The sequence below is a fragment of the Tamandua tetradactyla genome, chromosome 14, assembly GCF_023851605.1.
Source record: "Tamandua tetradactyla isolate mTamTet1 chromosome 14, mTamTet1.pri, whole genome shotgun sequence".
NCBI classification, from domain to species: domain Eukaryota; kingdom Metazoa; phylum Chordata; class Mammalia; order Pilosa; family Myrmecophagidae; genus Tamandua; species Tamandua tetradactyla.
The window spans coordinates 79328288-79354560 of record NC_135340.1 but is presented as its reverse complement, the minus strand read 5'-3'; the positions used below and the strand labels follow the sequence as shown (position 1 = coordinate 79354560).

Genomic DNA, 26273 nt, shown 5'->3' with positions numbered 1-26273 from the left:
TTTAGAAAATGTCCTACAGTGTGCATTTTATTCCATATCATCATACAACGTTTACATATAGATATAACTCTTAAGAAAATGTTTTTTTCTCTACCAATTATATGTAGTGCCTACATCTTTCACTTTAACATGGAGAACTGAAGAGTGGAAATCCACATTGAGTGCTATCCTACAAATTGTAATGAGCTGTAAAGAGTGCCAATTTGAAATAAAGTCTTGAAAGAGCAGCGTGGCTTACAAACCCTTGGCTTTTCTGAATTCAGGCATACAGAATCCATACTCTCATCTCGTAATAAAATTCAAGACAAAATAAATTAGTGTTGGACAGAATTCTAAATTGTACAATATCGAACAAAAGATCACGGTGGGACCTTTTGTTTAAAGTAGCACCAATCCACACCTGATTGTGTTTCCGACATTGATCTTCCTGTTGAATACTTCGTTGGCACTTCGGTTGGAAATCTTTCTGCTTCAGTGAGGGTTCCTAGACTGATTAAGCATACTGTGTTGCTAAACTCTCTACAAAGTGTGGCAACATCAACCCAGGAAATGGCACATTGAAATCACTGTTGCCCTGACAAGTGCTTGTTTTTTGTGTGTTTCTCCCACCCCCTGACCTAGTTGGTATTTTGCAGCTGTTTCTGTGACAGTGGTAAAAGTAAATAAAAATGCATTTAAGGGGTTTCATGGCAAGCAGGTGTTTAAAAACAAAACAGAAACAAAATGAAAGAATGTGGTCGCGGCTAGGGATGTTTTCACATGTTGTTTAACTCCAGTAAAGTCTGATCCAGCATCTGATGCATACTAAGGTTTTCTTCTTTGGCATGAGCCACTTTCTCTGTGGTGGGATTAGAAAATTAAGTCATGAATACTGCTGTGCTTTGGACACAGTGGTGGTTTGTACATTAGGCAGGCAAACATCAATCACAAACGCAGGATGAAATGATTAGGACTAGGCATGCTCATAAGACATTGCTCATTTCCAGACAAAGACCTAAGAAGGGGAAAGAGTTCTTGGACCCAAAGAACCCACAGGCACAGCAGGTTCTCAGAGCAATCGTCACCCGTACCTCCACCTGCAGTCCACCGGGAGAATGAAATGCAGGTGGGACTTGGTGAAGGCTCACCGATCATGTGCCGTGAGTACAGGGGGAGGCAAAATAAACAAATACAGCTTGCAGTATTATTGTACAAACTGCAGAAGTTAATAACAGCACACATTTCTGAATCACAGGCAGTGATAGGCTCTGGGAGTTGTGCGGTAACACACTATCACAGAAAACAAAGGTGATGTCAATAGGTTTTTGGACACCTTTTTAAATGATTTATTCTATTGTTCATGAAAAAAACAGATCAACTTGTTTCATGCACATTTCTTTAGGACATTCTCTTAATATTCTTACAGTGTTCTATTTATTATTAGCATGACATTCCCAACCAGATCTCAACAACACTGTTAGACTGAACAAAGCATACCTTTCAGACAACCAGGGGCTTCTGACATGAGCTCCTGTTTTCAAAAGCTATTTTGCCCAAGCATAGGTACATTTAATCAAACAGAATACCAGATAGTAAGAAGTTAGAGGAGTATGAATATATATTTACACACACACACACGCACGTGCGCACACACACACATGCACATACTGTCAGCTCTGGCTTTCTAACTTAAAGCAGGACACTCAGTTCTCCATGGGAATGAGAAAAAAAAAAACACCACCACATTTTTTGGGTCCTAATTATACATCAGTTTAAACAAGAGAGGGACCTGCTATTGCAAAGAGTGCTGAATTGCTTGTTAAAAATTTCTGCATACATAACAAATGTACTTAAGCATAAAGCTGTTATGGAATGAACAAGAACACCATCGTTCCAGATATACAGAGGAGAATATATGCAAGGCCAGCCTTTCAGCCAAACCCTTTCACTTGTATTTTCTGCAGAAAGCAACTGTTTTCAACCCTGTGAGTTGAAGGTATGACAGTCTTAGATTTACTGCCCATGGGCTCCATTCTTAGAATTCAGCCCAAGTGCTTTCCCACTTAAGTTTAATCCTCATTCAGGGCCAGCTTTAGTTCATTAGTTAGGCGGCGGTTTTGCTCAAGTTGCTGGTAGAGTTGGTCTGGATAGGTCAGCAAGCAGGTTAGCAGGGAAAAAAAAGAGGTAGAAGGAACAGAGGTTAGCCAGGTATGGTGAGAAAGAGTTAACAGAGAACACAGAGACTCCTCAGGCACAGTAGCAAGTGGTCACTTGGTCACGGCGTACTCCTGGCCATCTGTCCTATGACCAGGGAGCGTGAAGGGTGAAAGACCAGCAGACTTAGGAAGGCCCATCATTTTCTCTTTTGGTGGGGAGGGGAGGAGAGGGAAAGAGAGCAACAGGATACGAGAAGGAGAAAGAGTGAATGTTCCTCTTGCACCTAACAAACTCCTCTGGGGACTGAGCTGTATGTAGTTTTTGGCAACGGCCTCAGGAACTGAGGCAGGGCTGGAGAAGAGCCCAGTGAGTCCCTCCTCCTTGCTGGAGCACCGCAGAAATCTTATGGTAAAAGCTTGACTTGACCCTCCCATTTCCACCCACCTCTTCTCAGAACCTATTCATCTCCACTCACAGGGAAGGATTTCTGTTCAGATAGTACCAAGAGGGGGCTATTGCTGTTGCATTAAAATTTTGTGAAATGCAAAATTAAGCTCCTTGTCCACCCCTAATCATCACGATACAGGGTGCAAACTCTGAACCCTTATCCAGCAATGATACATGGCGCGCATTACTCTACTCAAATAACAAAACAATCAACATTTATCTCCAGCCAAAACGGACTTAGAATTCATCTACTTATTTCTTAAAGAGGATGGCATTTACCTTTGCTTTTCAGATGGATCTGTATAAACTATATCTTGACTATATATACGGAGACCAATATGATATAAATTTTAAATATTACCATGTAATTTCTGCTCACAGGGCAAGTAAACGGACCATAATGAGAGTCTGTGTCTATCTGATGATCCAGGGGATGCCTAAACAATGACAAGAGCCATGCACCCACCATGAACAGCTGGAGAATGCATGACTGCTTTGAATTATGGAAGGGTCAAGGATGACAAACTGGACCCAGAAATTCTACCTAATGATTTTGTGAAGGCTGACGTTCCAATCTTATTCCTAGGGAAAATGTCCAGTTTCCAGCCCCCAAGTTTACCAGGATGCCAGGCAATCCTCATATTAACTTTCCCTCATAAATGACAGGAGATGGAGAAGATGCTATGCTCATTCTGTTTTCTAGCTTGGAACGTCCTGTGTCTTGTCCTCTTTGCTCACCTAAATTTTCTGAATACGCAAAACCCACACTCAAATGATATCGCCTCCAGGAAGCTCTATTTGCACACTATGTTCTATTAGTTCAGTTTCACTTCACTTACCTATTTCTTCCTAACATAGTCATCTTGAGGGCAAAGCCTATTTCCAGCTCATCTCTATACCACACCCCCACCATCTTCCCCAGTGTCTTACATATGGCACGTGCTTGGGAGTTGCAAAGTGAAAATTCCACCATTACATTCACACACTTCTTGGAACTATACCCGTGGGCAGGCAAGATGTCTTTGTTTGCTAAGCCAATGTTTGGTCAAATTGGAATGGGGGAACTTCGGAGAAATTTCAGAGAATCCAGAGGGTCTATGGGAATTCGGCTTAAATGACAGCTGTCCCTACCACAGCCTCCTTTGAACCTTTTCTCTGTTTCCGCTGCCATGGGGCTGGTATGCCTAAAGGCAGGAACCAGATGTGGTTATCCTCTTGGAAGTATTTTCAACTTGGAAGAGTATTTTACTTCCTGGATTTCTGTAAACTCTACTGCCACTCAGTGATGATTCTAATTTGGTCCAACTGAGGTTCTTAGAATAGCTATAGCTATGGCCTGTCACTCTGAACTAGAAGTTCCTCAGTAAACTCAACTTGTTTTTTTGTACAATTGGGTACCCACACATTCTTGGGCTATTTCAGACATGCCCTCTCAAGCCATTGGTTTCCATTCCCCCTGGTAGAATGCATTTAGAAAGTGTGAAAGTCTCAGGAAGGATTTCCCAAAACCGTATGCCTTCAGAGTTAACCGAACTTCTACTCAGCAGAACTTTCAGATATGTCATTTTCTCTATGGCAGGAAGCAGGATGATTCAGAGAAGGGCACGCTTATACTCTGTATTTAAAACAGACCACGGACAAAAGCAAGCCCAAGAGCCTTAGAAAAGGAAAAACAAGAAATTACAGAAGTCCCTATACTTTCAAGGGAGACATTAGCAAGAGTCTAAATGAAAAAATAAAACACAACTACTATACCAGTACTAAAATACTTTAATTCACAGCCCTCTTTAAAAAATATTTTCTCTCTGTTCTGAAGTCTCTGTAGGTTTACTGACACTATTTTAAGAGTCTGTCTAAATTTCAGTATGGTGGCATGCCAACCGTGCTGGATTAATGCAAACAACACATAAAACAGATGAAACTTACCCACATTTAAAATACAAGAGAAATAGCCAAATTGTTGAGCATGGAGAAATGTTGACAATTAAGAAACAAAAGGTCGCATCATTCAAAGGTCCTAATTTTGTAACATGTACTTTTAAAACAATTATTTAATTGCTCTTTGGGAAGTAATAGTGAAGCCCAAATAAAATACAACTGTATTCTGAACAATTTCAGCAACTACTTTTCTGAAAAAATAAGAATCGACTTTAATGGCTAGGCTTAAAAAAATTTCCACAAAAAAAAAAAAAATTTCCACAAATGAAGAGAGCAGTTATTAAATACAAAGATTATATAAGTACAAATCCCTCGTAAGTAACACATGACGTCCTTAAGAGTATGAAAATAAAGCTCGGCTTGGACATAGCAGTCTTTAGAAGACCTAAGATGTCATTCTCATGATCAAAATGAAGGTACCTGGGTGATGAATACATTTAAAAAAAGCTTTTCTTAGCTCTTGTTTGTCCTGTAAAGGGTGCTCAGCAATTACCTTAATTTAGATAGGTTGAAACAAACTTCTTTTCCACCTTTCTCAACTTGTCTACGGAGCCCTTTACCATAAGCCTTTCATCAGTTAGCCACATCCTCCGGTGCCCAAACAGGGCCATCTAATTATCAAGAGAGGGGTCACCGCACCCAAATCTAAATCTCTGGCCTGGGAAGGTGCTCCTGGAGGCAGGTCTTCTACTTCGACCAGCAATGCCCCAGTGCCGTGGCTAACCCTGCCCCTCTCCCAGAACCACCAAAAAGCCTTAAAAAAACACAGATGCTCAGCTCACTCTGATCTTTGGAAATTAGAACTCTTGAGAGGACCAGAGCATGAGTATTTTTTGCAAGGTCCACAAGGAACTACAGCTTTAGAAATTCTTGATTTTAAACTCTTGACACTATCACACAATGTTCAGAATGAAGAAGGAAGAAAAAAAAAAAGCAGCAGCCAAACATCAACCCTTTATATGCATGAAGCAGAGTTATAGTTTTATTCAGTGTTGAAACGAAAATGTCAATAAATATTAAGGAGTAAAACGAATAGCAAACAGAAATAGCTTACACACGGTGTTTATTTTACACTGAAATGAAGAGCTTCTGTACAACAGACCGCACAGTGTGTGCCTGCCCCTAAGGCAGGAGGCTAAAAGAAAGAACCAGGGTCAGCTGCAGAACAGACAAACTGGAGAGCTCAGAGAGGTGGAACATCCAGCTTGATGAAGGAGTCTTGGGAGAAGTGAAGCAAAGAAACTTATCTGCGTGAAGATAAAAGGCGGGAGAAAAAGGAAAAAAAGTGGTACAATAGAAAAAATGAAAGCCAAACAGGCGAGAGAAGCACTGAAACACAGGCGAGAAGCAGACATGCAAAACCACTGGCCATGGTGCCCGAGGGAAAACGTCTATCCTTACCGGAGCCTGGACCACCACAGGCCCCCTTGGGGTAAAGGTTCATTGCAAGAAACCCCTCAAATAGAATTTAAAAACCCATTTTCAGCTAAACCCACCTTTCGGAATATTTAAACCTACTTTGACATTGATAGTTTTTTTTCCCATAGAATCACCAGAATTTTAGCACTGGAAAAGAGCTTGGGGACATACGAGCTGATTCATCCCCTCATTCACAAATGAAGTCAGAGAAGATGGAATTTTCTCTAGACTCCATGGCGATAGCCAAGTCTCTAAGGATAATTATTTTCTTTTTGAGTGTGGAGATTCCATAACCTCTAAAGGAACAAGCACAAGCCACATTCAAGTTGCCATTTTTCTGAGCGGGTAAAGGAATGATAGGTAGGACTGAAAATGGATTTCTGGCTTCAATGGAGTTCACTGCAATCTTATTAGAATGAAAAACCCTCTGTGAAACATTCCAGGTTAGAATTTAAAGAGGCTGAATCAGTTTGATGTTTAAATTTGGTTAGTAATAAGTATATTAGGTGTGCGTGTGCAAGCTTCTCATGAGAACATGAAAAAAAAAAAAACTACTCCAGCTCTGACTGTAAAACCGAGGCCACTAACTCCAAAATGGGCACTGTACAATCCATGTTTTATTTCACTTTTGTTTGAAAGAGGTTGCGGTAAATGTTTATTGTGGGCATTATTCCTTTTATACAAACAGAGAAGATTCAAGGCTTGTTAGCAGCAGCGGGCTCATTCCTCTCGAGAAGTCTTAAAAGTCAGCACCATTTTTTAGGCTGTATTGGATCATGCCAATTTCCTTTTCTGCAAGTCCTCAGTAACCTGACACTTCAAGATTTCCTTAAATTTATATTTCTTTTATGAAAGTATCATGTAGTATTTGACTGAATCTCAGGAAACCAATTTTGATATTTCCTAGGAAGCTCCTGCACAATTGCATGGCTTTCCACTTTTATTTGAGCCTAGGTTAATTTCCTAAAAGGACAGTGGCTCAAAGTCATCCCTATTGCAGTCCACTGTTGGGGGGTGAGGTAGGGGCTCTAGCTCAGAGATTGCAAAATTAATGAATTCTGAAAGGAAAATGATTTGCATGGACATATTTAACCTAGTTGGCCCTCAGATTAGTAGACTGAAAAAACAACGCCTCTCCTAGACTATGCAAAAGAGAGTGAACAGAAGGGCGGAAGGAAGCTTAGGAAGGTGCAGAGAGGAGCAGCGGTGAGTCTGCCATATTAGCACGGATGTGAGCAGGCGGGTGCAGGAGCATTTACATGGAAGTCATGTCGTTGAGGGCGTGGTCCAGCTCCTCGCTGATGGCTTTGTACTTCAGTTTCTGAGCGTACAGCTCGTCTATGACCAGGAAGTGGAAGGCAGAGGTGCAAGGACATGGAGAATGATCGAGAGATGGAGGGTGAGCGAGGGTGGCACGGACACCACCCCGACACAGCAGCAAGAAAAGGGCAATGCATGAAGGAATTGGTGCCGCAGCAGGTGGCCAATGCAGGAGGCGTGCGTTTTGTTTTTAAATAAATTGAAACAAAAACAAAAAGAACAAAACCCATTAGAAAATAAAATGAGAAAGACTCAAAATGAAAATCATAACAAACATGGTAGGTATATCAGTAAGCCAGGTTCAACCCTAAACAAGGGCACAGTCGGCTGTTTCCTGGGTGGGTAATGGAACATCTCTCTTTTGTGGAGCTATATTTTAATGACACCATAGAAGTCAGCCACCTGCAGCTATAAACAGTGGAAAAAATACCCAAGGGCAGCGTTTCGGAGGAACTCTCTAATACTTAACTGGCTCCACCTTCAAACCACCGACTTCCTGAAACGAGACTACTAGGCTATGGATGTTTCAGTGTCACAGACTTTTCCTGTGCTCGTCCCACTCCAGGTGCCTCGTTACAGGTGAGAGAGCCACTCCTTTTATGGTGGTGGTGTGGCAAATCTGCAATAACGCTTTTGCAAAGATGAAGCTTTCATACTTGGCTGTGCCATGACAAACGCTTTTATAGTTATTTGTCATTCTCTCTTCTCCACTTCCTTGGTTACTATCTACCTGCGCCAACTTCTGGTACCTTCTCCAGCCTCTTCTGCCTATGATAGGTATAATATACATATCCCTTTCTTTCTTTTTCACAGTCTGACCCTTCACATACCTCAGAGCTCAATATTTAGGGTTTCTATGAGACAGAGTGGGTGTTACTGCAAAATCGTAGGGATGAAATGCATAAGCAGAATCTCACAATACGCTAACTGGTTTCTCTCCCTTTCAGGACATAGAACGTTTTGACAATTAATGATTTAAAAAAACACAGCTGAAACCTTAAATTGAATTGATGCCTGGAAATAAGACAGGCTGTATCTAAAAACCAATAAATATTATTCTGACAATTAGCAGGTTATCACTAAAGATACACATTCTACTCGAGTCACTCTCACCTAGAACCACTACATGACAATGAAAAATAAACCTGCCACGCTGCCGAGCATGAAGTCAAGCTGGATGGCACCTGCTGTTACAAAGTCAGACGTGCCCCGGCGAGCAGAGGACTCAGGTCCGGGAGCTTAAGAGCCACAGCAGGAAACCCCCAGAGGAGAGAGAGGGAGAATCCACAAGAGCAAAGAAGTGTATCAAGGTGGAGATGCTTGGACTGGGAAATCATTTTTGCCAGGTCAATATTCAACTGTAAGGATGATTAGAGTTAAAAACAAAACTTAAGATCTTACCTTCTAAGTCATCAATGCTTTTCTCCAATTTAGTTACTGACCTCTCTGCAAACTCAGCCCGAGTCTCAGCCTGTAATGATGCAATTTATTTGAGTCAAAATTGGGAAGTTTAAAGGTGTAGGAGTTACAAACACAGGGAACACCAGAGAAGGGAAATCAAGCACAGCACTCATAAAATGGGTCTGAAACTACTTGTTATCAGTCACCGCAGCAAGAGACGGCAGACGGCAGGGCACATTAACTCCAAGACTACTTTGCATATTCCTGATTCATCATAACTTCAATGAAAAAGCCCTGACCATGACCGTGAAAACAACCTTGCTTAAAATGCAGCTGACTTCATCCAAAACTCTCATATTACCTCCTTCAGTTTGTCAGAAAGGACCTTGATCTCTTCCTCATATTTGTCTTCCTTCTGTGAGTACTGTAATTAGAAAGAGCATTCCAGATGTCAGGCCAACAGCTCACGCGACAGTCTATAGTCATGTCTTCTAATACCGAGAGAGCGCCAGCCCAGCCAACAGACGTTAAAGCCCTCTTAGGACGTAATGGGATCTCTGATATTAAATGGCATTCTACAATACATTCTGTTTCCTTGCCTATTGTTTTACATGGGCTAAGAACAAGATAACGTATCTGTTTGGCACTGGCTTTAAATTAAATTGTCACAGATGACCAATGTACTCAACATAAAATACATTATTTAAAAAAAAAAAAGAAGAATCTGTTATCTATAAAAAAAAAAGAAGAACCTGTTATCTATGAACCGTCAAGGAATCACCTTAAAACGTTGCCATTTACTAAAATGCCTACTAGGCTGTTGCTTTTGCAGGCAGAGTATCGGAAGCGAAAAAAGGGACGTCTTTTGAGCAGCTTTTAAAGGATGCCTTTTCCCCCACACCACGCTGCTGGCCTACCTTCTCAGCCTGAGCCTCCAGTGACTTCAAGTTGTTCGTCACCGTTTTCAACTCTTCTTCAAGCTCGGCACATTTGCTAATGTTTTCGATCAGAGGCAGAAAGGGTGGGAGACAAGCCAAAAGAAGGAGAGAAAAAGGAGAGGGATGGGAAAAAATGAAAACTGAGTCCTAGAGATGACGGGCTGCCTTAAAGTAGCCAAATCATCAGGTATTAAGATGCTCATTTTTGCCACGGACCCTGTCCCCCAACTTTGCAACAGAAGAAAGGCAGGGTGACAAAAATCCAACAATGTTGAACTGTGATAATTTGGCTTCTTTATTGGCTGCACCGAAGAGCACTTATGAAGGAAAAACCAAAGGAGCATACAGGTCCAAAAGAGAGCACTTAAAGCAAGATATAAGATACAGAGGGTGTAGTGAAGGTGCAGTCGTTATACCAAACGAACCAATAGGCATTGGAAGCTGAAAGACTTCTGGGTTGCAGTTAAACCTAGGAACCACACATGAGCCATCAGTACCTTATCCTCTGCAGCCATTAATGCTTTCAAGGTCTGATCCATTATTCTTAATTGTTCTTCCAGCTGTCGAACTTGGCTGTTAGTGGACACAGGAAATGCACAAGGCCATTCACAAAATCAGTGTGCAGGTAAGGCATGCAGTGATACACGCATTCATACACAGACACCCCACACAGTCCTCTGTGTTCCATACTCGTGGCTCATCCAAGTCATATGAGCACGTAAGGAGCCGGAGCTGAAACAGGTAAATGTGCAGCTGCCAGAAGGTCATGCTGTTTAGTCACTGCTCTGTAGCATCCCACACACAGCCTCCTGCGCTGGACCCGCTTACCCTTCTGAGAGCTCAGCCCGCTCCTCCGCGCGTTCCAGGTCACTCTCAATGATGACCAGCTTACGGGCCACCTGCAGCAGGACAAACAACACACATTCCATGGGGCTTGCAAGCTTCGCTCTAAGTGGGGGTCGGGACTGGGGACTGCATCCATCAGCCCCCTGAGTTTTTGCTTTTTTTAATACAAATAAGATGATCCTCTTTTCCTGCAGACTAGAAAAAGGCAACTCTCCATCAGGAGCTACCAATAGAAAGTAGACAGAAGTTTCTGTTCACCAAGACCCAGAATGGTTAGTTACGACTAGGAAGTCTCAATATTATGTCTGAGCCAAGTGAAGTTTGTATAATTACCCAGCAGCCAGACCGAAGCATGGATGGAGGGAACAACACAAAATTCACACTCTATCAAAAAGCAGCATGATAAGAAATGATGCATCTTAGGCTGAGAAGGCATGAACTGCCAAGAAACTGCTAAAAATATTCCTAAGAACACCATCAATTCAGAGCTCTGAACATCAACCCCCTTTCTGTGGAGGAGGTTAAGAATGCTGACAGAACCGCAGGAGAAGTTGACATGAGATAAGCTGATATGACTAATGAAGTCAAATATGTATTCAGTGGAAGAAAGAATCTGAAAAAAGAAATGTTCTGAAGCAGCTCAAAATTAGCAGGCACACTGTAATCTGGAGACAACACCATCACTACTAAAAAAAAAAAAGGAGGGTCAGTGCTGTTTCAGCATAGCCATGACTTGACAGAATAAAAGAAAAACGAACGTCTTAAGTCACGGTGGTTTTGCTACCACAGGAGGATGTTTCAATGGGGATAAGACCAGGCACAGACTGACCTGTGAACCTGTATTGATAATGGGATTCCACCACCTTTGAAGGAGAGACAGGGTCAGACTGCAAATACCTCAAAAAATTACCCAGCAACTGCACGGGTCACGGTCTCTAAGTGTGAACTGGACCGCTGCTAAGTGAACCAGACTAGAAAGGACAACACTGAGAGAGTCCTTCCACAAGACACAAGAGTCTCTCGATCTGCCTCTTGATTGGCTTCCTGTTAAAGCCTGAGATCCCCTAGCAGGTTCAAAACAAGAACTATTTTCTGGATAAAAGAACTCTGCTTCTCAAAACCACCCATTTCTGCCAAGAAGCAGATCACGTCACTCAGGAATGCAAGGCTGTAGACTGCTCCCTGGCCATCCCAAGGCCACACTGCTGGGAAGTCCACAAAACTTCGGGCCCCAGTAACTGACCTCTTCATATTTGCGGTCAGCGTCTTCAGCAATGTGCTTAGCCTCTTTCAGTTGGATCTCCTGAATTTCCATTTTTTCCTCATCCTTCTGGGCTCGACTTTCGATGACTTTCATGCCTCTGGAAAGAAAGACAAGCAGGAAAACCCAGGACTTAAAGAGCTGACCTCCACTAACTTGCTCCGTGCTGCTGTGGTTTGTAAGGCTTGGTTTAACCGGCAGACCAAAATAGAGCACAGAGCTACTTTTATTTTTCAAACCATGAAGCAAGAATTTCCAGTGCTAAGGGGGAAGGAAAAAAAAAGAAAAAAAAAAAGCCATACACTTCTCTCTGTTCACTGTGAATTAAATCATACGTTTTGGGTATTGGTGAAACTGTCCAGGCATCTAATGAAAGGTAACAACAAATCAGGATCCTGTCTGAACCTGGAGAGGCCTGGAAATAAGAAAACACAACATGCTTTACTTGCTAAATAAACACTGGGAGTTATTCCTTTTCCTGGTGAGAAGTTTTAGCTTGAAAATGGACTAAAGCTAGAACAAAAGCAAATTTAGCTGCATGTATCTCTTCCCAAAAAGAACATAGCTGTTCTTACCTTATCAACCATACAGAATAATATTAGGTTGAACCATTTAAAATCGCTGATATATAACCATTTCAGACCTGCAAATATGGCAATATCATATAGTTCAAACTGATATTTTAGGTAAGAAAATATGCGCTTTGCCTTTAATGGACTAAATGGCTTCTTAGTTCCTTTTTATTCCGAAGGTCTAACATTACCAGACTGCCTTGTAGCTTCATAACATGCATATTTCAGGAAAAAGTCAGCCACCAAATCACTATTATGTGTACAGAGTTTGAGATGATTAGGCATCTTCAAGGATCCCAAAATTCTTGGTTAAAGAAACAATAAGCACCAGCGAATAATGAGCTGAAGGCTTTCATTAAAAAGCTTTTTAACCCTTAAGTTTGAAATCATTCTTTATAACTGTTTATAGGGAGCAGAACCTTGCTTCAAAGATGGAGAAATGGACAAAATGGCTCGACTGTGTTCACCTGCCCAGGTCACAGCACAGGTGGAGATGCCTTCTCAATGCTCTGAGCCACCACACCGCTGTGTCATCTCTCAAGCCACAAAACATTCTCTAGACTCTTGAAGTCTTTTTTGGAGTGTGTCTACGCAATATGGCAAATACATTAACCTGAATACATGAATGCAGTAGAAAACGTCTCCCAGCGTTTTGCTGGTCTTCTAGAGCCACTGTCTTCTTGTACTACCACAAAACTGAACCTTGGGTAATAATTCAGGGAGAGCCAGGTAATGGTGTGGGTGGACTCATAAGACATGGATATCTGACTGTATTTATGTGCGTGTGCACGTGTCTCATCTGCATTAAATTAAAAGTAAATTAAACAATTTACTTTTGCAGATCATATTTGTTTTATGTGCCCTTTTCTTCCACCTATTTGTTAGGCTATTCAACAACTGATAGCCTATATATAGTTCATTTATCTAGGGCTCAGCCTCTTTAGTATATTTCAAAATAAAGTTATAGTTAAAAAAAATGTATAATGTTCTGTGGACAGCAGAAATTAAAGGACCAACATGCATCGCTGGAACTTCTTGTTGACATGTCCATCTTCCCGTTGGTTAGTATGCTCTATGATGGGAGGAACAGAATTTTTTCCTTTAGAACCTTGAGGCTACAGTGTCTTGCCCAAAGGAGGTGCTGCACTAATGTTAAATGAACAAACAACAAAGTTTTATCTGGGATCACCTGAGGAAATGAGTCCACTAAGAGACTACAAAACTCGTAAGCCTGAAAATGAGAGATGTCCTCCTGTTCTACTGAGACGAAAGGCCTGTGCTAAACATGGGTTGGAGGGTGCGTCCTTACCTCTCGCTCTCATCTGCTGCCTTCTCAGCCTCTTCCAGCTTCTGCAGAGCTGTTGCCAGCCGCTCCTGGGCACGGTCCAGCTCTTCCTCAACCAGCTGGATGCGTCTGTTCAGGGAAGCTACATCGGCTTCAGCCTAAGCAGAGAAAGTAAAAGCCATTTCAGATTTGGAGAGAAAGTGAAGGTGCTGCCTTCAGGTAGGGGTTGAGACAGAAATACTGATTTCACACAGGAAGCCCTGGCCTTGCGGTGAGCTCCCTTTCCCAGGGATTACAAGCCCCACCAACTTTGGAATTCTCCCATATGTTCACAGGTTGGTTTACAGAGCGCATGACCGTATCTGTGTATATACAAACCCACAGACACAATTCTAACTGAGCAAATGGACCTTGTTGGATAGTAGATGCTCTGTCACTTGATTCCCTTCTTCCACAGATTTCAAAGCACTGGCCTTACCTGCTTGTTAAAGGATAGCTGTGTTACAGCAGCCTCAATCACTGGGGTGTGAGGCACGCAGAGACCTCAAGACTTCCCCAGGCTCATTCACATAAGACAAGAGCAGTCCAGCCAGAAACTGGACCCAGAAGCCTCAATTCTCCTTTTTCGTGGTCACTTTCTCAAAGGGGCCTTATAAAAACATTTAAAAATTCCACAGTTCTAAAATAGACATGATATAGAAAGACAAGAAACTTATTAAGTTCCACCCCCCCCTTCTCAGTAACCCTTTTAAAATAACCGGTCACACTGAAACATGGCCAAGATCAATGTCCCAAGTATTTCTGACATAAGTCTACTGTAATGTTTTACCAGTCAAGGTTGCTATGAGAAATGTACCAAACTCTTAAGGAGAAATCCAATATGGATACTGTTTTATTTGTAATCTGTTTCTGAAATATGATGTTTCTTTCTTGAGGATGTAAAGATGACCTGTTTCTATGAGCCTCACAAACTTGCAAGAGCGTGATGGTCCAAAATACAAAGTGGGATTGGTGGCCGCTGAAATGTTATGCATGTAGGTGGAAAAATGGAATTTATTAATCAGTTACCATTTCCTCATCCTTGTCGCCTCTGCATGGTTCGTTATCAAGGTGTCACGGGATTTTTCAAGGTATTTGGAAGTTTTCTAAAAGTTATAATATATACTTAGGGACCCATGTTAGCTCTGCACCTATATTACCATTTTATTAAACTGTTAACTACTAACAACAGTCTTATTAAACTGTCAACAGTGCAGGAATCCCTGTTCTTTGCACAGAATGTGTGGGCTCAGTAAATGTCTACTGAATAAAATGAATGAAACCAACTTAATTGAAACTAAAAAGCAACTTTCTTGGCTCATGGTTCCATGGCACATGGGTTGAAATGTACATGTAATTTAGGGAGAGGCTGTGGTTATATTCTTTAATCAAAAAAAGATGAGATCATTAGCTCATCTAAATGCGGACGATTTTGAACATGAATTTTCTGAGAAAGAGGGGATTAGGGCATGGTCAACCACAGCGAGGGACTCTTTAAAACAAAAAACACAGGAGACCTGGATTCAATTCCCAGCCATGCACTCCCCCCTTCCCCCCCAAAACAACCCAAAACAAAAAAACACACAACAACTGGAAGGACATATGTTAATTTTGGATCAATTTCCTCACTTTTCTCTGTTTTCCATTTCCAATAAAATTCTATTCCTTTTATGAGCAGGGGGAAAAAACAAACAAGCACACTGAAAATTAAAAGCAAAAACAGATTTCAAAAAAAACCCAGAGTGTCTGAGTCAGGTACCCAAAAAAGATTAACTGTTTTCTCCCTTCCCCATCTTATTTTCTTCTTTTTTGAAATAGGAAGATAAATATTCTTGTTGCAGGTTCTGTGGCTAATCAGAAAAATGTGAACAACTTTCTCAAAACATTTCTACAGCCGCCAGGTTCTAAGTTCTCTGCCCTGCTTTAGATCTGGGCCCAAACCCTGAGGACTTTGTACTCACAGAAAGACTTGTTTATGCTTCTGGAATAGAACCCTGGGGGTGACAGTTCAGCTCCCCACAACACTGGGGCCAAGGCCACCAGAGAGTAAGCAGGATAAGCACCCCAAGTTTTCTCTCGCCTCTGCACATGAGATCTGTCCACCTGGAATGTCCTGCCTCCATCAACCTGGGTCTTCTCTCTTATTGTACCCGCTAACCCATCTTTCCCTTAGCTCTGGAAGCTGAGTTCAGCGGAATGCTGTTTTATAACTATCACTCATCTTTTTCATGGGAACACTGTGTAGAACCGCAGAGCTCCTGATGTTAGGGGCCCTGTCTTATAGGAAGACCAGCCGACAGGACCTCATGCAGAGCGCCCAAGCAACCATTCTGGGTGCAGATCTGTTTCTAGAACAAGCCAATCTGTAACACAGGCAGGACTGGTGCACACAAAGGGAGCAGACCCGCGGGCAGCTGGCCCTTCCAGCGGAGCTGTACAGGTCTTCAAATGGGGTCTCCACTTCAGAGCTGGAGCAGCCTCAGGCATTGACAAGCTCAGTAGTTTCCCCAACTGGCTGGGCATAAGAATCAACTAGGAGCTGCCTAGTACAAATATAAAACTTACAGGCCCCATCCCCAAAGATTCTGATTGAGGAGGTCTGAGGGGAGGGCAAGACTCTGCACTAAAAATAAGTGATCTCTCCTCCTCCCAAGAAGCTGGCAAATCCTGTGGGAACCACTCCTCTAGCTCCATCTATTCATTAAAAAGCAAAAAGAAGAGGGAGGGATGCTCGAGTGGTGAAGCACATGCTCAGGTCCACACAGCTGGTCAGTGGAAGGCAGGACTCATAAGTCTCCTGGCTCCCTGGATGCTGGCTCTCGTCACTTACTTTTGGAACCTCACAGATGCCCTGGAGTTGGCTGCTCTCCCCCTGGAGTCCTCTCCCTTCTGATGTCAGAGTAGGGGTTTCTCTATTGCATTCCTCCCCCACTCTCCAAACGGAAGTCAGACCTTCAGGGACAGATCTAACCACGACAGACAGAAGGGCTATGGTACTGAACAGTGTCCAGCAAACACATTATCATCTCAAGCTTTTTTGAAACAAAGCAGAGTATAAAAATTCAAAGCTTCACAAAATGAATAATAACAGGCAGCTCATACGAAGACATGGACCCTTGGCTCTCTACTCAAGAAGCCAATGCCTGTAGCCCCAGCAGTAAGAGCAGGTGCTTGCAGAGGAAAAGTGGAACCTGAGAGTGGTGTCTGCGGCACACATCTCTAAGCCTCCCCTGGGAAAACCCCGGACGCTGGCTTCTCAGGCCCTATCATATGGGTAGAATCTCAATTTTGTTCATGATATGCTTAATTGCATAATTTAATTAAGGGTGCTTCTTTTCCCCTCTTATTTTTTTCTGATTTATTATGTCAGTATCCAAAAGGCCCATATCTCTCATCCTTCCCAGCTTTCATTTCTGATCGGTTTTCTCTAAGCTCCTATTTTCTAAAGCTCCTTGCATCACAGTACCTGGGCAACCTTCAGAACTGCTGTTGCCTCTGTCGTAAATGCCTATAGTCACAGAATACAAGGCATTCGGAGAGGGTTGAGACCCCAGATGCAAATTATTTCCAGGCATATAAATCACCCTTAGTGTAGTGGGGTAGCTTTCTTCTAATAACTGCCCATGAGTTGACACTGACAGCTGAGTCTTTTCAGTTTGGGATGTTAGTTCTTTTTATTTCCAAAGTGCTATTGTGTCCCAACATGTAATGAGCCACTCAGAAAAGAGACTGCTGTAAGTAAAGGCTGCCAATGTCCTCTTGCAGATCTGTTAAACAACCACGTACGGCTCTGCACTTATGAGGCGCCTTAGAGCTACACAAGCCCCACCCCTCCAAGGTGTTTACCTAACCAGAAAACAAGGGCATACCTGCCCTAACACAGCAAAATAGTATTCCAAATCAGATTTGAAAAAGTTTTTCACACAGTTCAGATTTTCATGAAGGCCCGATGTCTGGGCCGATACACTTCAAAGAAATTAAAAGTAATAATGACTTTTATTTAAAAAAAAAAAAAGATTTCAATTAAAACTATTAAGAAGAAAGACTGGTAAGAGAATATTATCATACCCTAAAAATGAATCCTCGGGAATATCTTCCAAAGTCTTGCCTGAACCAGAATGGAGCACGGTAGGGCCAAAGGTCAGGCCTTTTTATTTTATGCCAACTGTAGTTATCTAGAGAAGGTTTCACCCAACTTGCTGTGTAAGAACAAGGGACTATAGCCAAGTTAAACCTCTGTCCTTATATGGTAAGGAAAGGCAAAAAAAAAAAAAAAAAAAAAACACTGATGACATTAAGGGGCACTCCCATGGATAACAGATAAACACAACCTTCTCATTCTGTGCCAAAGCCTATAATTTATAAGGCATATTTGTATAATGAGGGAGAACGGAAAAGAACAGGGCATTGTAGTGCCCAAGCCTTGCCTACATACGAAAGCGGAAATGGAGCGAATACATTCCAGTTACAGCCATCCTGGGAGTGCCAGTGCAAGCACAAAATGCTCTCAGGTTTCCAGAAATATCTACCAACTCGAAAGGGAGTAAGGGCTGGTACGATTGTAAACTGGTTATTTCCCTTGATTTAATAAAGTTATCAAATAAGACCCTACTGCTGCAACCTTACGTATCTTTGTTTGCTGGAAAGTACCAAGAAAGGAGGAAGGAGGATTAGCTCTTTCTATGTTTTGTTTTTTTTTAAAATAACGACAAAAAAACAAAACTCTAGTTGGTCACAAGACCTAGAGTCAACCATTACATCAAGCAAAATAGCCTCATTCCAACATTTTGAAGGGCCCCCACACTCTGGAAAAACAAACGAGGGATAAATAAGGGATGGCTCCTTTTTTTGAAGGTAAGTGCTGGTTTATCAAGGTCTATTAACTACAGACTGTGTGAACCTCTGAGAATCTGAAATTAAGGCCAACTCTCCAAATACTTTTTGCACTGGCTCATGAGTTCATTGCTAAACCTTTATCTTGGCTGTCAACAGAAACTGTTACTGCTAGCCTAACTCACAGCCCAAACTATATCTGGCAACCACCAAGTTCTACTTTCCTTCAAGTTCTAGTTTCATAAATTAGGAACAACTCTAAAATTCTCTCTTCAATAGCATGACTCAGTCCTCCAGTTGCTAATGCGAGGTACTATGCACTGCGCTTCACATCAACCACCAGGCCAGCTGTCAGTAAAAGGTGCTCCTGGTATAGGGTTCCATATAGGTTCACTCCTTGCGAACCCGTCTTTGCAGGGTTTAGGGGTGTTTCACTGAGTTCCACCACTAATACCACTTTAATGCATTAAACATTTCTTTCAATCTGCCCATTTTCTCTCTTCAAGTTCCAAAAAAAGAAAACTGCTGATAAAAAGCATTTAAATGGAGTATTTTAGGATGAACGCATTGGTGAGATGAGGCAGTCATTTTCAACACCCTCCACTCAGTAGTGAACCGAAGGTGAAGGTAAGTGCTGTGCTGCTGCCACTTCTACAGTACTTAACTCTGTAGTCCCTACCACTGTAACCTCTTTACACATACTGCCTTCTTTGACCCTCACCACAGGTAGATACTGCTGTGACCCACATTTTTTAAATAGGGAATAGAGGCACAGAGAGGTTAAGTAACTTGTCCAAGGTCCCACAGCAAATAAGTACGGGAGCCAGGACTCAAATCCTGGCACTCTGGGTCCAGAGTTCTTGTTCTTATCCATCATGTTCTATTAGTTCTGATAGTTCAAGGACAGCTGCTGGCCAGAGAGGGAGTCAACCAATCACCCAGTCCAAATCAGAGACATCCACAGGATCTTTGTTGATTTGTCCTTTAAAATAAATACTAAGAATTATCTTTTGCCAACAGATTTCCTTATCCCTGTCTGTATCTTAAACTTTCTCTAGGGAGACAGTTCTCTTAGAAGGATACATTTGCTTCTACCTATTTCATGCAAAACACATCTTTTGGTTTCTCTGACCAGCCATATTGAAACCAAAAACATTATTTAACCAGAATGATTTACTCAACTCAGAATATTAAATTAAGCATGGCTGGACACCACACTATCACTTGCCATAAAATCCCCAAGACGTTTGAGTATTCTGACTTAAAACAGACACACACACTCAAACCCAACAAATTGCAAATACCTAAAATACTTCTGAAATCCTGTTCCTGTATGCTGGATACATGTGTCTCAGGAAAAAGGAGGCCAGGTATTACATTCAACAAGGGGGAGGGGGAAGGGGAAGCCGGCAGGAGAGGAGAATACACCCAATAATAGCTGACACTTAGCCAACTTTTTTTCAAGACTCAATAACAAAGGAACATCTATCTATATGAGAGAACTTGGAAGGGGGTGGTTAAAACACGGCAGGGTAAAAGGGCCACATACTATAAATTCCTCCATCAGAACATGGCGCTGTCAATGTCTCAAACACCCGAGAAACAGGCTTCCAGGAAACCTGAGGGTCAACGGAGATGGTAGAGTTAGCATCTCCAGGCCCCAAATTAGGCGAGCGCCCCTTCCCAAGGCACGATTTCTAAAAGGAGGAATCTCCTTCCTCCCCCCTCCGCTCCCCAAATAAATAATACTAACAGCGCCAAGTGCACATCCCGGAGGCCCCGAGAAACCAGAGTCGAGCCAACTGGGGTAGAAGGCCACCACCCCAGAAACAGAGCCCTTTCCTGGGAAACTGCTGCTTCCAGAACCTTCTCAACACCATTCCTGCTAGTCTTGGAGCTTCTACTTTAGAATCAGCGAGATGGAGAGGAAGGGTTGAGGAAAGCCGGCAGAGCCCCTCCCCGCAGCCCGATGCTAGGTGGCCCAGGTGCGTCTCGGAGGCGTGCGGTCCACTGCGGACCGGGCGCCTCCGGGTGGGTGTGGGTGTGGGTGGGTGCCTTACGGTCTCCCGCAGCTTCCTCTCGTGGTCCAGCTCGCGCTGCAGGCTGCCCGCGCGCTCCTCCGCGGCATCCGCCTGCTCTTGCAAGCTGCGGATCTTCCTCCGCACCGCCTCCAGCGAGCTGCTCCCGGCCATCGCGCGGGGCGGCGGCGGGCACGCGGGAGGGCTGCGGTGGGGACAGGGCGGCCGCGGCTGCCGCTCCCGAGCGCCGGTCCGCCCCGCCCAGACCGCTCCGCGCGACTGGGGCGCCCCCTGCGTCCTCAGCGCAGCCCGGAAGTCACGGCCACTCAGGCCGCGCCGACAAACCGCAGGCGAGTGCGCGAGCGCCGGGGCGGGCACAGCCGGGCGGGGCGGGGCGAGCGCTGCGGACCCCCGGGCATTTGCAAACCGCCGGAGGCTCTGCGCATGCTCGCGGTTGCTTGCGGGGGCGGTGGTGCGGCGCGCTGCCCAGCCACCAGGTGGGCCAGACCCTGGGTTTCAGTTGGACACGGCGCTCCCCTACCGGACCGAGGTGATCCCGGGTAACGGACCTGGCTGCTAAGGGCAACGGCGCCGCCTGCTGGCCGCGGGAGCACGAGCTCCCGAGCCTGGAATTCCCTGTGTCCCGCAGGAAGAGAAGAGCAAGGGGTTTGGGGCTTGAATGTGCCCTCACGGGACTGGTCCTCTCAAGTAAAGAACCCCAGAACACAGATTCTAACCACAACAGCATTCCGTCCAAAGCTCTCGAAGTGAAAACCACTAACATATGAAGCATCATGGTTTTAAGCCCCCTATTCTAAATGCACCCTTCGAGGTTTCAGTTTGGGTCCTAGTTCCTTGACTGGCTGTGTAAGCGTGGGCACAGAACTTCTTTGGGCTTCATCTGTGCAAATGGGATAATAAGTCATACCACCCCATAGAGTTTCTGTGAGGATTCTGAAATTAATGTAAAGCGCTTAACTCACTGTCTTGTACACAGTTAAGCGTTCAATTGGTAGCTATAATGAATAAATCAGCAAGTACTGTCTTCAGAGTCAGGCTGGTACCCATTACCAGCCGTAGGATCTCAGGCACGCCACCCTCCCCCGGAAGGATCACTTTCCATTCTGTAAAAGAGGAGGTTAAACAATAATCTCAAGGGGTGTTTTCTAGTTACAACCTTCTCTGGTGTTAGACTGATCCTGAGACATTCTGGCATCTCACTGACTCTGCGCCGGGCTGGAATGCCTTTATAGGCACGTGGTGGAAGCCCACGGAACCCTATGGGAGCCTCTGGCTGCGGCTGGATGAAAACCGCCAGTGAACACAATCTCTGGGAACCATCCTCTGCCCTGTCTCCCCTTAAGCTGTGTTTTTAAATGCCTTCTTAACCTCAGGGCTTTGTTTCCTTCCCTTTCTCCCAGGAGACCCTTAAAGTCAGTTCCTGAGGGGTTCTAGTGTAGGAATAATGAAGCAAAAGAAAACATGCTGGACAATTCCCTCCCTCTCCAAAGCTCTAATAAGGAACCTCCTTTGTTTTCTATGGAGTTTCTCAGTCTCTGTGGACACTCAGAAACTCCAGCATGGGCCCTTATGTCCTGTAGGTGGAGCCTCTTGCTTTGTTTTCACACTCACTTCCGCGGGTAGACCCGGAGGTTGCAGCTCCTCACCCTAAACAGCACTTAGGGGGCCTCTAACTTTAAGGGTGGTGGCAGGGCGTGCCTGGGGCCTCCAAGAGAAGCCCTGAAAGCTGTAGGATACTTGCAAATGCTCTAAGTCAGCCAACTAGTGACTCAATGTTCTGGTTTTCAAACACTTGGGAAAGTCAGTTTCAGGTGAGTTCATTTTTATGCTGATGTCACTATACAAGAGTTTAGGACAGTTGTTCTCAGCCTTGGCTACATGGTGGAATCACCTGGGTATTTAAAAAAATACCTATACCTGGTACACCCCCCACCCTCCACCCTGACCCGAAATTCTCATTTAATTGGTCTGGGGTGCAGGCTGGGCTTTGGGTTTTAAAAACTCTCCAGGTGATTCTATTTAGATAAGACTGGTAATCACTAATCATGAAGTAAAGACTTATAGTGAGTAAAGACTCATATACTGCAAATATCAGATATATTACAATTATTTGGGGAAGGGGCTGGGGGCCAGAGAGAAAATGAAGCCCTTGGTCCCCCCTCAGCCTCACTTAGGTGGGACAACAAAAAATGCAAAACAAAACCATCAGGTATGCTACCCCATGAATTATGACGTTTTAGGACAGGAAGAACTCACATCTAGAACAGGGTTTGTAAACTACACTAAGTTAAATAGTAAAGTGTGAGATTTATAGAAAAATATTTTTTAGACTGATGGATAATGACAGCAAAATGCCATAATCCTAAATGTAAAATGATTCCACCTCAGGAAGCTGGCCTCTTTCTCCCTTTATTTTGTGACATCTGTCCCTTCCTCCTGAGTCTTAACTATTTTTACTAGTTCAGGAATAACTAAATATAGCATTTCTCCACAAACTTCTTTAACATCTCTACAGTTTCTAAACAGCCCGACGTGTCTTAAAGGGGAAAAGCATCAATACACTATACACACTCAAAAAGTGCACCCTATTTAGAGATTTTTTTCCAGTGGAAAAAAGAACCAAAGCAAGTTTCAAGAACCTACCTCCTTGACCCCCCCTTCCCAGCTGGCTTTAAATATCCTTTTTTCCATTTCTGCCCCACTCCCTTCCAACACTCCCTTAAACAAGCCTTTTCAATAAAGATATGATAGCACTATATAGTTACAATAATTATCTTTTTTTTTCCCTTAAAAATTGTAGTACCATTTTTTCCTTCCCATGCCTTTGGTCCCACTAGGCTATTTTCAAATTCTCTGCATTCTTTTCCTTATAAGGAATATCTCTCCTTGATCTATCAGCGGCTCTTTTGAAAAAGCTAAATAAACGTCCTGCTGGAGAATTTGAGGGAGACAGACTTCCATTTAGTCATATACAGAGCAGACATCTGATCTACATTATACAAAGCAGATTCAGAGCTACATTGTGGCTTTTGGTTCTTTTTCTAAAGCCAGGTAGTTTAGAATTTAAATGTTTTAGCTAACTCACTACTTCCCTGAAACCCATTTCTAGGAACCTAGATTTTAAGAACTGAAAAGTTCTTTTTGGTAGATTCTAAATGCCCCATGTCTAGATCTCTCATTTACAAAGCACACCTTGGGATATCTTTTAAGCCTTTCATGCCACAAACAGCCTCAACTGATTTCAAGACCTAAGACCCCCTGGTAATTTGCATTTTACTCTCATACAAAAAAACTCTGCCCATTGCCGGTGGTGGTGCAACTTCTGAGTATAGGTTTTTCCTGATCCTGATGCCCGTAAATTCTTGGAATTGTTAGCAACTTCCCAAGGAATTCTTTCGTAACTGGGCCTCCTGGCTTAATTAGCTTCAAGAATGGACATCAGCGGCGTGAAATCAGTCCTTTGGAAATCTACTGCTTGGTTTGACTTGATGTGGCAGAAGAGGCAAGCTCTTCAGTTAAAAAGATTCCAAAGGGCAGCGGCCAAAGTGTTTATCTGAGCTCCAGCGGTGAGTGCATCACCCCTGAAACTATGTGGTGGTTGTCAGAGGGCTGACAGGTGGGGGTGGGGCAAGGAGGAGGGGCAGGGGGCAGCCAACTCACTATACCATATAAAGCACTGAGCTATATATAACTTCCAGCTTTCTGGATCTAGAGCCCTCAGACTGCAGACTCAAGCACATATCATCTTCCCAGGCAGATCTTCAAGGCTGGGTTAAAGTTTCCTTCCCCAGTAAGAAAGGAGGCCTCACCATCCAGCTCAGCCTTTGTAAGTGAAAGGACCACCATGCCAATCCTTCAGTTTAGATGCCAGGCCCTCTATTCCCTGACTAGACCTACTATCAACTCTAGGCCTTCCTACCCTTTGACCACGGTAAAAAGAAAGTGAAGGCATTCTCTGTTTGCACAAACCTTGGTGATGAAGCTTCAGGGATTTTCTGCCACCAAAGAGGCAAGGTTCAACTTCAGGCTCCAATTTCAGCTGCTCTATTCTGGCTTCTCTACCCACCCACCTCCAACTCCAAGAGGGAAAAAGGAAGGAGAAAAAAAAAATAGAGGAATGGGACAGCTGAAATATGAATGTGTGCAATAGCAGTAGAAGGCAGCATCCAGTGCTCTGGGCCATGGCAAGGCTGTGAGCAGGTGTCCAGCAGGAGGAGGTGGCCCTCCTCCATTGCTCTCTGGCCCCTGTGGTGATCCCAGAGGCCGGGCAGGAGGTGAGGGAGGTAGTGTGGGGGTGCACTTACGTCGGTGGCCTTTTTCTCCGCCAGCTCCAGCTTCTCCTGGGCATCTTTGAGAGCCTCGGAGTATTTGTCCAGTTCATCTTCGGTGCCCTTGAGTTTCTTTTGCAGCGACACCAGTTCATCTTCCAGCTGGGAGTTGGCCGTGGGGGGTGGGGTGGGCGGGGAAGGGGGGGTGCAGCAGGCAGCGTGATCCCGCAGGGGAGGGGGTGTGGGTGCACAGAACAAGAAGGACAGGGACAGCGGGAAAGAGAGAGGGAGAGACAAGGAGGGGAGAGAGAGAGAGAGAGAGAGAGACAGAGTTAGCCATTCGTGCGCCGCGCCGCGCGCCCCGGGTACCTTGGCGGCTGTCTCGTCGGCGGCCAGGAGGCTGTCCTCCGCCTTGTGCAGCTCCTCCAGCACCCGGTCCCGCTCGTCCTCCGACACCCGCAGCAGCTTCTCCTTCGCCGCGATGTCCTCCTCCAGCTGGGGGGCAGCGGCGGGCGGGCGCGGGCGGCCGGCACGGACCGGGTGTTAGACACACACAACATATGGGCGCCCGGTTGGCGGAGGCCCCTCGGGCTCGGGGCGCAGCCGAGATGAAGTACAAGGGACCCCAGGAAACCTCCTCTCGCCCGAGCTGGAAAAGCACCATGGCCCACCCGGCACCCCCACTTCCCTCGGGGCGGGACTCCTGCCGCGGTCTCAGCGGGCTCAAGTCCACAACTTGCGGGAGCAGGAAAACGCCCCGGTCTCCCTAGCCTTAAGACCGCGTCCTCCATTCTGTCCCATCTTTGTTCTTTGGAAACGACCCCGTGACTCCCTCCGCGAGATCATGTCTCCATCCCAGTTCAAGGTCCTCTTCTCCCCAAGCCAAAATACAGAAGCACTAACACCCTCAGGACGGGACCCCCTCCCTCCCCCCCCCCCCCGCCCTTCTTATAAAGGGCCCCGGCCCCGGTGACTCCCACCCCGCTCTGTCCCCATTCAAAATTGGTTCCCCATCCTGAGACCCTATTGCCTCCAAGACCTGGATTTACTTCGCGGGCTATGGCAACTAGAGAAGGGAAGCGAGCTTCCTCAAAGAGATCAAAAAGTTAGAATAAGGCTGTCTTGCTTTTCCCCTCCCCCTTCTCAGACGCGCGCCCCCGGACCGCTGTAGGAGGGGGTGGGAGGCGCCCCGCGCCGTCCACGGGGCAGAAAGTGGGTGCGGGGCCCAGATCCCTGGGGCGCGAGCCCAGCGGAGGGCGCCGGACGCGGGAGGCGCAAACCTGCTTGCTCCGGTCCTCCGCCGCCTTCTTATCCGCCTCCGCCTGCTCGGCTCGATCCAAGGCATTCTCCTTGTCGAGCTTCAGCATCTGCATCTTCTTCTTGATGGCGTCCATGGTGGCGGCGTGGAGGGGCCCCTAGGCTGCGGCGGGAACCCGGGCGCTGGGCGGCGAGGTGAACGCGCTGTCGGGCAGCCGAGCGGGGAGTGCGAGCGCCGAGCAGCCTGCGGCTCCCAGATATGTACTTTCCCAAG

At 44.8% G+C, this 26273-nt stretch overlaps 1 protein-coding gene across 28 annotated transcripts; it reads right to left on the bottom strand.

Annotated features, from left to right (window-relative positions):
• Positions 1–26273, bottom strand: TPM1 (tropomyosin 1). 28 transcript variants are annotated; one of them, XM_077128128.1, is made up of 10 exons: positions 26023–26256; positions 25112–25237; positions 24779–24904; positions 13588–13721; positions 11689–11806; positions 10428–10498; positions 9579–9654; positions 9023–9085; positions 8662–8731; positions 1–838 (listed from the first exon to the last, which is right to left on the bottom strand). In XM_077128128.1, exons 1-10 carry the CDS (start codon positions 26134–26136, stop codon positions 756–758), a joined length of 981 nt encoding a protein of 326 aa, XP_076984243.1. In that variant the 5' UTR covers positions 26137–26256; the 3' UTR covers positions 1–755. The 28 variants fall into 28 exon arrangements, with proteins under 28 accessions (XP_076984243.1, XP_076984230.1, XP_076984229.1 ...); XM_077128113.1 differs by lacking the exons at positions 1–838; positions 9579–9654; positions 25112–25237 and adding exons at positions 5568–5768; positions 7200–7278; positions 10097–10172 and having other exon boundaries at positions 26023–26264; XM_077128106.1 differs by lacking the exons at positions 1–838; positions 24779–24904 and adding exons at positions 5568–5768; positions 7200–7278 and having other exon boundaries at positions 26023–26255.

Coding starts and splice junctions, on each gene's coding strand:
- TPM1 (XM_077128129.1), bottom strand. CDS start 26,136: ATGGACGCCATCAAGAAGAAGATGCAGATGCTGAAGCTCGACAAGGAG. Junction 10,499..11,688: donor CTGACCGCAAATATGAAGAG/GTCAGTTACTGG, acceptor GTCCTGCTGCAG/GTGGCCCGTAAGCTGGTCAT. Junction 8,732..9,022: donor TTTCTGACAAACTGAAGGAG/GTAATATGAGAG, acceptor GCATCATTACAG/GCTGAGACTCGGGCTGAGTT.